At 39.2% G+C, this 13,371-nt stretch overlaps 1 protein-coding gene across 2 annotated transcripts in view; it reads left to right on the top strand.

The window, feature by feature from the left end:
- Positions 1-13,371, top strand: part of LOC124721592 — a 125,297-nt gene that overhangs the window by 63,640 nt on the left and 48,286 nt on the right. For both annotated transcript variants that reach the window (XM_047246643.1, XM_047246642.1), the window contains one exon: positions 6,820-6,965. In XM_047246643.1, coding sequence (XP_047102599.1) covers positions 6,820-6,965 — 146 coding nt within the window. The remainder of the gene's footprint in view (positions 1-6,819; positions 6,966-13,371) is intronic.

Here is a 13,371-nt window from a genome sequence, read left to right as displayed (position 1 = left end):
GAAAAGCATTATTCAACATGGTGGTGTTGCTGTCAGGGTTCCTCCGAGCCATAATCCGTAGGTAGCAGTCATCCACTGCAGTAGTAGCCCTTGGGCAGCCTGAGCAAGGCATGTCATCGATAGTTCCTGTCTCTCTGTATCTCCTCCATGTCCGAACAACATCGCTTTGGTTCACTCTGAAATGCCTGGACACTTCCCTTGTTGAGAGCCCTTCCTGGCACAAAGTAAAAATGCGGTTGCGATCAAACTGTGGTATTGACCATCTAGGTGTGCTTGAACTACAGACAACACGAGCTGTGTATCTACTTCCTGGTGGAATCACTGGAACTGATCGGCTGTCGAACCCCCTCCATCTAGTAGGTACTGGTCATGCATGGTTGTTTACATCTTGGGTGGGTGTAGTGACATCTCTGAACAGTCAGAGGGACAGTGTCTGTGATTCAATATCCACAGTCAACATCTATCTTCAGGAGCTCTGGGAACCAGGGTGATGCAAAACTTTTTTTTATGTGTGTATATTAGGTGTTACAGTATTTCTTTTTTAGAGAAACACTTTTCTTGTTGTTGCCAGTCTGCATTGTATACACTGCCTACTTCAACTATTGTCATCTATTTTGCTGCCCAAATAGCAGAACTCATCTTCTAAGTTTAGTGTTTCGTTTCCTTATTGGATTCCCTCAGTGTCGCCTGATTTAATTAAACTGCAGTCCATTACCATTGCTTTACTTTTGCTCCTGTTATCTTAGTAAACTCTTTTCAGTGCAACTGATCTTTCTAGTCCTTTGCCGTCTGAGACAGAATTACACTTTATCAGCAAACCTAAAAGTTTCTATTTCTTCTCAGTAAGCTTGCTTTCCAAACTTCTCTTTGGTTTGCTTTCCTGCTTTCTTAATGTAAGAGTGGGAGATAGGCTACAATCCCTTCTTAGCTACTGCCTCTCTTTCATGCTGTTCGATTCTTTTAGTTGTAGTCTGGTTTCTGTGCAAGTTATAGATAATAATTCACTCCCTGTATTTTATCCCTACTGCCTTCAGAAGTTCCAAGAGTGTTTTCCAATAAACATTGTCAGATTGTTAATCTTACATAAACTATAGATGCAGGATATTTGTTAACTCCATCTTTTAAGATAGTATGTGTGATCAGTATTGCCTCACATGTTCCAGCATTTCTGTGTAATACAAGCTGAGCTTTACTTAGGTTGGCTTCTACATCTTGCCATACCTCTGTAAATAATTTGTTAGTATTTTGCAACCATGACTTAGCAAACTGGTGATTTAGTAATATACCCTCCTGTTCTTGTTTTGAGACAACATACTGATAATGTATATATGAAGATGGTATCTGTTCTTTCGGACATGTCCGAAAGAATGGATACCATTGGTGACCATGCAGCTCATTAGAATGAAATTACAATGAAATGAAAACCCTTAGCTACTTACAGGTGTTGACATATGTCAACGGGGACAGATGAAAATGTGTGCCCAGACCGGGACTCGAACCCGGGATCTCCTGCTTACATGGCAGATGCTCTGTCCATCTGAGCCACCGAGGACACAAAGGATAGTGCGACTGCAGGGATTTACCTCTGGCATGCCTCCCGCGAGACCTGCATTCTCAACGTATTGTCCCTCACTACATTCGTAGTGCCCCCGCCCATTATACTCATTGCTCGTGGTGTGTTGCCAATTCCTGTAAGACTTCGGGCTCTGTTTGTGCATCCGCACAGAAGAAGAAGATGGTCAAATGGCCGTTGAGCCATATGCAAGATGGTATATGTTCTGTTGGACATGTCCGAAAGAACAGATACCATCGGTGACCATGCAGCTCGTTAGAATGAAATTACAATGAAATGAAAACCCTTAGCTGCTTACAGGCGTTGAAATATGTCAACGGGGACAGATAAATCCTTGCAGTTGCACTATCCTCTGTGGCTCAGATCTCAGATGGATAGAGCGTCTGCCATGTAAGCAGGAGATCCTGGGTTCGAGTCCCAGTCGGGGCACACATTTTCATCTGTCCCCGTTGACGTATGTCAAAGCCTGTAAGCAGCTAAGGGTTTTCATTTCATTGTAATTTCATACTGATGGTGTGGGTTCCTGTTGTCATGTCATAGTTCATGAACCATGGGCAACGTATGAGTGGCCAAGTAAGTGGTCCTGACAGTCGGGATACCAATTACTTTGGAATAAGGATGGGCATCTCGGACATATTCTGAGTCGTGGTCACCTTTGTGCTCAGATGGCAAAGACTACCAAATCCACCGGTTATTCCCTCAACTGTTAGGGGTAAAACTCGATGGGACCCAGGGCAAGTAAGGCTAGCAACCTGCTTCCCTGGTACTTTAAATATGATGCTGGCAACCATCAGAGCAAAATGCCTCGGACCTTTGGAGGTGACGTAGTCCCACCTCTAATTGACAAACCAAGGACTCCTAAGATACGGCTCGGCAAATGAATGGTAATGAGATGGGGAGCTATTAGTATTAATGGGGGCTACTCTGGGAAGAAAGTAGAGCTGGCAGAGGCTGCAAGTAAGATGGGGTTGGATGTTTTAGCTGTTAGTGACATTCGAGTAAGGGGTGAGAAAGAAGATGAAGTGGGAGAATACAAGGTCTACCTGTCAGGAGTCAAAGCAGGAATAGCACAATGGGGTGTAGGGCTTTACATCAGGAAAGAAATGGAACCCAGCGTAGTTGCAATAAGGTATGCAAATGAACGACTGATGTGGGTAGATTTGACAGTGTCTAGCAAGAAAATTAGGATTGTGTCAGTATATTAGTATTGTGAAGGGCAGATCAAGATAAGATGGATAGTTTTTATGACACACTCAGTGATGTAGTTGTTAGAGTAAAGGACAAGGACAGTGTTCTGCTCATGGGTGATTTTAATGCCAGGGTTGGAAATCGAACAGAAGGGTTTGAAAAGGTTATGGGTAAATTTAGAGAGGATATGGAGGCCAACAGAAACGGGAAACAACTCTTGGATTTCTGTGCCAGTGTGGGCTTAGTAATCACAAACTCCTTTTTTAAACATAAGAACATTCACCGGTATACTTGGGAAGGCAGGGGAACCAGATCTGTCATGGACTATATAATAACAGATCAGGAATTCAGGAAGGCTATGAGGGACACACATGTATTCAGGGGATTCTTTGATGACACTGATCACTATTTGATCTGCAGTGATATTGGTATTGTGAGGCCGAAAGTGCAGGAGGTCAGGTCCATATGTAGGAGGATAAGAGTGGAGAAACTTCAGGATAAGGAAATCAGGCACAAGTACGTAACAGTGATCTCAGAAAGGTACCAGTTAGTTGAATGTAGTCAATTACAGTCATTGGAAAAGGAATGGACAAGGTACCGGGACACAGTACTAGAAGTGGCTAAAGAATGTCTTGGAACAGTAGTGTGTAAAGGTAGGATGAAGCAAACAGCTTGGTGGAATGACACAGTCAAGGCAGCCTGTAAAAGGAAAAAGAAGGCGTATCAAAAATGGCTACATACTAGAACTCAGGTAGACAGAGAAAGTTATGTTGAAGACAGAAAGAAAGCCAAACAGATAAGTGCAGCATCCAAGAAGAAATCTTGGGAAGAGTTTGGAAACAGGTTGGAGACGTTGGGTCAAGCTGGAAAACCCTTCTGGAGTGTAATTAGCAGTCTTCAAAAGGGAGGTAAGAAGGAAATGACAAGTATTTTGGACAGGTCAGGAAAACTGCTGGTGAATCCTGTTGATGCCTTGGGCAGATGGAGGGAATATTTTGAAGAGTTGCTCAATGTAGGTGAAAATACGATCAGTAATGTTTCAGATTTTGACGTACAATGAGATAGGAATGATGATGGAAATAGCATCACATTTGAGGAAGTGGAGAAAATGGTCAATAGATAGTAGTGCAATAAAGCAGGTGGGGTGGATGAAATTAAGTCGGAACTCATCAAATACAGTGGAATGTCAGATCTTAAATGGCTACACAGGATAATTGAAATGGCGTGGGAGTCGGGACAGTTTCCATCAGACTGGATGAAAGCAGTAATCGCACTAACTTTAAACATGGAAACAGAAGAGATTGTAACAATTACAGAGGTATCTCTTAATCAGCGTTGTGGGTAAAATCTTCTCAGGTATTGTTGAAAGGAAAGTGCGAGTGTTAGTTGAGGACAAATTGGATGAAAATCAGTGTGAGTTTAGGCCTCTTAGAGATTCTCAGGACCAGATCTTTAGCTTACGGCAAATAATGGAGAAGTGTTATGAGTGGAACAGGGAATTGTATCTATGCTTTATAGATCTAGAAAAGGCATATGACTGGGTTCCTAGGAGGAAGTTATTGCCTGTTCTACGAGATTATGGAATAGGAGACAAACTTTTGCAAGCAATTAAAGGTCTTTACATGGATAGTCAGGCAGCAGTTAGAGTTGACGGTAAATTGAGTTCATGGTTCAGAGTAGTTTCAGGGTAAGACAAGGCTGCAACCTGTCTCCACTGTTGTTCATATTATTTATGGATCATATGTTGAAAACAATAGACTGGCTGGGTGAGATTAAGATATGTGAACACAAAATAAGCAGTCTTGCATATGCGGATGACTTAGTTGTGATGGCAGATTCGATTGGAAGTTTGCAAAGTAATATTTCAGAGCTAGATCAGAAATGTAAGGACTATGGTATGAAGATTAGCATCTCCAAAACAAAAGTAATGTCAGTGGGAAAGAGATAGAAACGGATTGAGTGCCAAATAGGAGGAACAAAGTTAGAACAGGTGAACGGTTTCAAGTACTTAGGATGCATATTCTCACAGGATGGCAACATAGTGAAAGAACTGGAAGCGAGGTGTAGCAAAGCTAATGCAGTGAGCGCTCAGCTACGATCAACTCTCTTCTGCAAGAAGGAAGTCAGTACCAAGACTAAGTTATCTGTGCACCATTCAATCTTTCGACCAACTTTGTTGTATGGCAGCGAAAGCTGGGTGGATTCAGGTTACCTTATCAATAAGGTTGAGGTTACGGATATGAAAGTAGCTAGGATGATTGCAGGTACTAGTAGATGGGAACAATGTCAGGAGGGTGTCCACAATGAGAAAATCAAAGAAAAACTGGGAATGAACTCTGTAGATGTAGCAGTCAGGGCGAACAGGCTTAGATGGTGGGGTCATGTTACACACATGGGAGAAGCAAGGTTACCCAAGAGACTCATGGGTTCAGCAGTAGAAGGTAGGAGGAGTTGGGGTAGACCAAGGAGAAGGTACCTGGATTCGGTTAAGAATGATTTTGAAGTAATAGGCTTAACATCAGAAGAGGCACCAATGTTAGCACTGAATAGGGGATCATGGAGGAATTTTATAAGGGGGACTATGCTCCATACTGAACACTGAAAGGCATAATCAGTCTTAAATAATGATGAATGGTTAGGACCACAATGTTTAGCCATTGGAGAGTAGAATTATTTTTCAACTTTCTATTGTTAATATTGCAGCAATATAACACTAATGAGGGAAACTCCCCATTGCAGGCCCCCCCCCCCCCCCCCTCAGATTTAGTGGCAAGAGGATAGCCCATCAAAAACTGAACACAGATCAAGCATGAACACAGGAAGAAGGTGTACTGAACTGTGGAAAAAAGTAGCTAAGTAGAAACAGTGATTGTTCCAACATTGACATGGGCAACATCAAGTGACTTTGAATGATTTTGGCATTGTGGTTATGTGGTCACGGTGTTGGAATGTGAAGGGGAAGATACAGATTCAAACCTCCCTCGTGCCCCACTTCTTCCCGCCTCCCCCCCCCCCCCCCCCCGCCCAACCCCCTTCCATACCAACTCTCCCCCCCCCCCCTCCCCAATTATGAACTCTCCATTGATGTGTCTGTTTGCTGTATTCAAATTTGTGTATGTATCTTGGTGTAATGTCCATTTGCAACAGCGACGTGTAATGAAGGGACCTCCAGTACATACCTCCTATCTGATCTACACAAGTAACACATTATTGCTCTTGAGTTCCATTTTGGAAGTTTTGGCACCTGAATTCCTTTGTTGTAATGTAGTTCACACTTTTGTATTAGTTGTTTTCATTTCTGTGAGAGATCTATGCGGCATCTCGCCTGCTCTCACTATTCGTCACATTTACTTGCAATGGTAATATAGTCTCACCACATGACTCATATTCTATAACCAATGTTTAGTATGACAATTGCCAGGACTACAGAAGGAGAACAGACCTGCCAGTGACCGGATGAACAGTTCATAAATTTGTGAAAAAGAATGGGGCATGACAGAGGTTTGAACACGGATCTCCCGCTTTGCAGTCCAACACTATGACCACACAATCGCAAGGTCATTGTTCATCTGAGTTGCCTGATGTAACACATCTTGAGCTTGTCCCAATCACTGTTTCTATTTTGCTTATTTTTCCACAGTTCGGTACAACTACTTCTTGTTTTCATGCTTGATCTGTGTTCTGGTTTTGACGGGCAGTCCACTGGGCCATTTTACCACTAAATCTGACGAGGGTGCAATGGGAGTTTCCCTCATAAGTGATGGATCAAATTTGTAAGAAAATTTTATTTGTAATCTTTAAGTAATTTTAAATTGCACTTTATTTTTATTTTTGATGTATTAAAGGTTACAGTATTTATCTAATGTTTCTGTATTTAATGTTTCACATATGTGCCTGTCACGTATTGTGGAGGTACAGTAACATTCTGTATTTAATGTTTCACGTATGTGCCTGTTGCGTATTATGGAGGTACATTAAAATTAAGTTTACTATGACTCTCTTTATAGCTGTTTCCATTAGATAATGCTGGTTTCTTTTCATATATTGACTGTTTCTAGAGAACCGCCCTTCCATCTTGTGAGACGAGGATGGGGAGAATTCCTTGTTCGTATAGTTATATTTTTTTATTTATCAAGAAACAAACCATTGACAATTTACCATAGATTGCAACTTGATCGGACCCAGTGTGGATACCAGAGAGGTGGTAAGTAAATTTATTCATATGGCAGTCTTAAACTTACTTAATTTTTAAAGCTTCCAACATAACTGCTACATTCATAATTTCTTACACCTATCACAAAAACATCTGTATTGCCAAAATGCTATTAACACAATAAGACAAATATTACTGTTAGAATCTGTGTGTTTGTTGTGAGACAGCGTAACTGACAGCGTGCAAATTCCCAGATTTCATTCATCGTGTATTTGAGAATGAGAGCACTTAGTGACTTCCGACAAACTTTGCACGTATTTTGAAATCTTTATGAAACCTTTTCTTGCTGACACCTTCCACAAAATGATGAAAGGAAAAAAAGTTTATCACTTACTACATTTTCAATGTTTGTGCAGTCAAACCTAAGCATCAGGCATAATGTTTTAATTGATTACTTCTTTATTAATAACTCTCCTCACAACACAGTTTTCAGATAGTATCCACATGTACCACTGAATGTACCTGCAAAATTATATCATTTTATGACCCATGCACTGGGAGATACATCGTCTTAGATATTTAGACTCATGACAAAGTAGTTTTTTCTTAAAATGGTACACAGTAAAATTTCAACATCAGATGTGATGTTTTAATTTGTTACTTCATTGCTACTAAAACTATTCACAACCTGCTTTGCACACAGTCTCTACATGTGTCACTTAATGTGGCTGCAAAATTATAGCATTTTACAACAGATAGTTCAAGAGCTATGACATTGTGAACATTGTGATGCCTGAAAAACCAGCTTTAGAATAAAATGGTGCACAAGTTTCCAGACTACATTCATCCAGTGTTTCATAATGAGAGCACTTAGTGTCTTCCAAAAAACTTTAAATATAATTTCAAATCGTCCCTAAGCTTTTCCTCACTTACATTCTTAAAAGGAAATATTTTAAACTCTTTAACCTATTTGTAAAGTGATCAGACATCTGAAGCTGTTTTATACGTGGGAGTTTGATTCTTTACAGAATCAGACATGTACTGGTCTTACTAACTTGTAAAAATGTTAATGTGCTAGTCAGTGTTGTAAGATGATGGGGATATACTTTTCTTGACATGCATCTGATTAAGAGTGATACAGACAAATTAGTAATTTTATTAGCTGTTAGCTGATAGCATAAAGTGAATCAAGCGTGACAAAATTTTGTGTGTGTGTGTGTGTGTGTGTGTGTGTGTGTGTGTGTGTGTGTGTAGTTTATTAACAAAGTATCATGAATATGAAAGAAGCTGATGCAGTGCATCTTTCTCAATGCCAATAACTATAGACATAAATAATGTAAGTAGCTGTAAAGCAGAAATGTTGAAAAAACTGGATTGGCACACTCTTGAAGATAGGTGCAAACTTTCCTATGAAAACCTACTTCCAAAATTTCAAGAACCAGTATGAAGTTAATACTCTAGAATATTCTTTCACTCCCTACATATCACCCCCTAGAGACCGTGAGGACAAAATTAAAAAAAGTGCACACATTGGCATTTAGGCAGTCATTCTTCCCATGCACCATATCTAATTGGAACAGAAAGAAACACTAACATATGGTATCTCACTGAGTAGCCTCTGCCATGTACTTCACAGTGGTTTGTAGAGTATGTATGTAGATGTAGACAAAGGTTATGATACATCATGGTGTGGACTCTATGAGAAACCAAAAGCGTTGGTGAGCTGTCCTAATGCATGAATGGTAAACTGTTGCCAAAAACTCATAGGAAATGTTGAAAGGTATGTCCAAGGGTACACATTCTGCTCGATGTTGCCCCAGTTGTGCTCTATAGGAGAGAGGTCAAGTGATTCGGGCACCCACACAACCACCCTCATGTCTGTCAAGTGTTCCTCAAATCATTCTGACTGACTTGGGGAATGCTAAGCTGTTACATTGTCTTGCTGAAGGTACATATTTTCTGCAGATTTCTGTCTGTGCCTTCGTGCGAAAGCCAACTTGTCCAGCCAGCTATAAGGGGAACTACAGTTCTCATTACACATACGTTGGTATTTTTTAACATACAGAAAGCATTTCCAGTGGTGAGTGCCAAGATAAGTACGTTGAAAAGCCCAAGGATTGAATGGGCACATATCCTGAAACTTTTGCATTTGTAGTGTGACACTTACCTGTGGTGTCACCAATACTAAACTACTATGTTAACAGTGTGGGTGGTTTCATTGATACTCCATTGAGAAGTTAGTCAGACAGCACAGATTACCTTAAGTGGAATAAATGTGTATGTAGTGCAAAAGGCAAAATTTTTGAGAAGATACAAATTTCAATCAATAAATGGAATTGTTTCTGGAAACTAAACGAGTTATTGGTAACATAAGATGGGGTATATGCACAGTCGAAGCCTTTGTTTATATAGTTATATCGGTATATTTTCCTGAATTGTGGTAATGAGACTGTCCTTTTTAAAGATATATATTCAGTAGTTGGTTTTGTTAAGCATTTATTGTTGAGAATATGAAAGTTCTTTAAAAATGTCTAGTTGTGCACTTACCCCACTAAAGTGGCTGTTAACATCTCATTTTAGTTGGCAGTGATACTGGAGCAAGTGCCCAGTGGTACATATCCTGACATTTATTTTTATGGCTGAAGCTTCAAAGTGGGCTTAAAGCTTTTTGAGTTATCAACTTTTGTGCTCGGATGTGTCACAATGCTTGTGGACCTCAAGAAAATATATAGCATCAAAAACAAGATTTATTGAGGCAAAGAATATATTTTAATGATAGTCTTTCTTCATCAGAAAAAAGGGTTGTCAAAAGGGTCAAGATGTACATCTTTACACAAAATATAGCTTACAATAGAGGAGGAAATCACAAGTGATAACAAATCTTGTCACTTTAAGTACTACAATGATGAACAAAGTACCAGTAGTTTTACTAAATGATAAATAACAACAAAATATACTGTAACATACATTACTGCACATCAGAATTAAAGAATTCAATGTTTAAGGGCATGTCCCCCCTTTTTCCTACTCTGGGGTGTGGTAGTATCTCATTTGGGTTTTGCCAGCATACTTCACTACTGCCCTGTCAACCGTAGTTAACTTCTCTACAGTTTTCAAAGCCAAATCATACACCTGTTATGCTTCTTTCTCCACAGCTTCCACTGATACAGTTTTCTCTTCCTCCTGTTGTGCCACACTTTCCTCTGAAAGATTGTTGCTGTAATCCACATTGGAATCTCTGATGCTGTTATAATCATATGATTCCAATGAACTTTATATAATTTTTCTCTTTATACAGTTTCTTCTGCAATCTTCTTTCTGACCATCCTATTAGTCTCATTTTTTAGTAATTTCTGAACTTTTTGGTCTTATTTCAACTTTTCACTTTCTTATTTTTCCTTTTGTCAGACTATAAGCCTCCTATGCATTACATCATAAGTTATTACCTTTGACCCTTTGGCTATTCACTACTTCTTTTCTGTATTTTATATCTTATGGCTGTGAATTATTTCTAAAAAGTCCTGAATTGTTTTTGTTTGCCCTGAGCTGATAGCTTGGCTTAGGTTAGGTTGACTGCTAAAAGAAAGAACAGCTTGGGTAGATTTTGAGGGCTCCCCACAGGGTGTTGGATCATCAATGGAATAAGTGGATAATACTTGTTAAATGGTCCTTGGGTGCTCTACTTTGTAATGTTGAAGAGCTTTAGGACCAAACATGTCCTCCTAAATCACATTGTTTTTGAGTGGATGAATTCTTTCTTTTTGAAACCCTGCCTGGTTAACAGATGACTCAAAATTTGCCGACATATGACTTAAGATGCCCTGGAATATCCTATTGCCATTAGGTTGGCCACATGAAGGGCTGCAGTTAGTCGTTAGAGAGCCTTCAATTGGTTGAGGTGAGTGCACCCAACCTATGCCACGAGAAAAGTCTCATGAGCAAATGATTAAATGACTAACCTACACAGTGCATTATTGACAACGAGGATCACTGTCCTTATGTTGTGTAAACTGTGTGGACCAGTCATTAACTCAAAATGTTACCTTGACTCAGGTGACCAAGCTTTGTGTTTCAGTTCTTAGTTGTCACATGAACAATTCTATCAACCTCTTGCTGAGTATTATTGGTTATGGTTATGAAACAGCTGCCATTAATTTCTGTGCTGTCTGGTGTGCATAATAATTTATTCAGTATAGTGTTGTGTGACACTGGCTTGAGGGGAGTTGAATGTCTCACAAGTTTGGAAATCAAATTCATCATCTATGTAGTAACTGGTATTGTGCACATTTTATTTTCTGTAATTTCATACTTCCTTGTGCCTATCTTCATTCAATTTCAACAAATAACTGACATGGCTAATGGAAATAACAAGCAAAAAATAGTAAAGGCATTCTGTGACCTGCAGATGATTGGTGTGTGGTACATAGGCAGATGAAACAGATCAGATAATTGCACTAGCTTTCGAGACTTTGTGTTACTCTTTCAAATTATAATTTCTCTCTCTCTCTCTCTCTCTCTCTCTCTCTCTATATATATATATATATATATATATATATATATATATATATATATATATATCTATCTATCTATCTATCTATCTCTTTCAATCAATCAGTGACATGACAGTAAACAAAACCATAGTGTATCATTGACTCTAGTGTTTACGCGAAACACTAAAAGTCCAGTTTTTGTTTCAGCTCACTTTACCTGCGCATTGAGGGGGTAGACCAAGATGACACTCAATTTTGGAGCTGATATTCATGATTTTTTAAAAATAAAATAACAAACAAATACAAAACTGACATTAGACCATTATTGCACACCCTTAACGCTGTATTATGTATTCTTTTAAGTAAAAATCTTGCACCCAGAGGACATTACATGACATTGACAGAAGGCCTTCGTGGACTGTGAGAGTGGTTGGTGGGAGCTCTGAACGCCACACTTTTGGATCTAGAAAAAAATTTCCAAAACTGCTTTGAAACATGATATTGTCTAAAGGGGGTACTTTAAAAAATGGTTCTTAACAAAATGGCGGCACTCTGAAATAAAAGTTAACTTTTTTGACAAAAAAGTTATTAAAAAGATGTGCACCAAAAATCAAAATTAAAATATGCCACAAACATCCAAAGTACTACAGTGGAAAATATGCCAACTCAAAAGTTACAAAAAGGTATAACGTGATTACATGTATATTTCTTGTGTTATAGCTTCCACCAACGTGAAAAATGTAGTTTTCAAAAAACAAACATTTAAAGTTTCTACTTGTGTTTGTTTAATATTTAAGTTGAACAAACCTTTAATCAGCAGTGCAAGTGCTGTACAGTTGGCCTTTTCTTCACCATTATCAAAACACGCACATTTTACAAAATGTATTGATTAACTGGCTTCCGCTTACCAATTGAAGCATTTTTCAGATGATTTGGATTACTTTTTGAACCTTTTCTATTGGTACAAATATGTCTGTTTCTAGTATTCAAGCACTGTCATTTTACTTCATTTAAAAAAGTAAGTGAAATGACAAGTTAAGCAGACACAAGACAAGCATGTCCTTTCAGACTGTTTACCATAAACAAGGGGAGAAAGCTTTTTGAGAATAATATTACAGTATTACATCAGTTGAATTCAAGTGCTCAGATGTGCCAGACTACAATGCAGTAAATCACGGTTTTAATATACAGGGTGTCCCAAAAAGAATGACCTGATTTTAAATAGAATTATTTATTTGGAAGAAGGGCTTAACACCAACAAATTGCATACTAAATTACTCAGAAAAGACAGAAGTTTATAAAAATCCATCATAAATGTTCAATATGTCCTCCATTGGCTGTACGGTCGACATCTAGCCTATAGCCGAATTCGTGCCAAACTGAGTGTAAGTTGTCTTCTGTCACTGAAGCTACGGCAGCTGATATTCTGGGTTTTGTCCATCAATGTCACGAGGTAAGGGAGGAATGTAAACACATTGTTTAACATATTCCCACAGGAAGAAGCCACATGGTGTTAAGTCAGGGGACCTAGGAGGCCAAGAGTGTAAAGCCTGGTCTCGCGGTCCTGTACGCCCTATCCAACGTTGAGGCACATTGGCACTGAGGAAACTGTGCACATTGTTGTGCCAATGCGGTGGTGCTCCCATCTTGCTGATAGATGAAATTGTCAGAATCAAGTTGTGTGACTAACCAGTTCCGTAGCATTGGAAGAAATGATTGTCGTGTTAAGTTTCTTCCTTAAAAAAGTAGGGTCCATAAACCTTGCTTTGCGAAACAGCACAAAAAAATTTGGTGAATCACATTCGTGTTCAATTGTTTCATGAGGATTTTCGAGCTCCCATATACGCACATTATGACGGTGAACCTCACCGCTAATATGGAAAGTTGCTTCATCGCTGAATATCAACCGTGACATAAAAGTGTCATCTTCCATGTCCTCTAGAATAGCATTGCTAAAGTCCACTCAC

This window comes from Schistocerca piceifrons, chromosome X (genome assembly GCF_021461385.2).
Source record: "Schistocerca piceifrons isolate TAMUIC-IGC-003096 chromosome X, iqSchPice1.1, whole genome shotgun sequence".
NCBI lineage: Eukaryota > Metazoa > Arthropoda > Insecta > Orthoptera > Acrididae > Schistocerca > Schistocerca piceifrons.
Note: the sequence above shows the minus strand (reverse complement) of the source record. Positions and strands in the feature narration are given on the sequence as shown.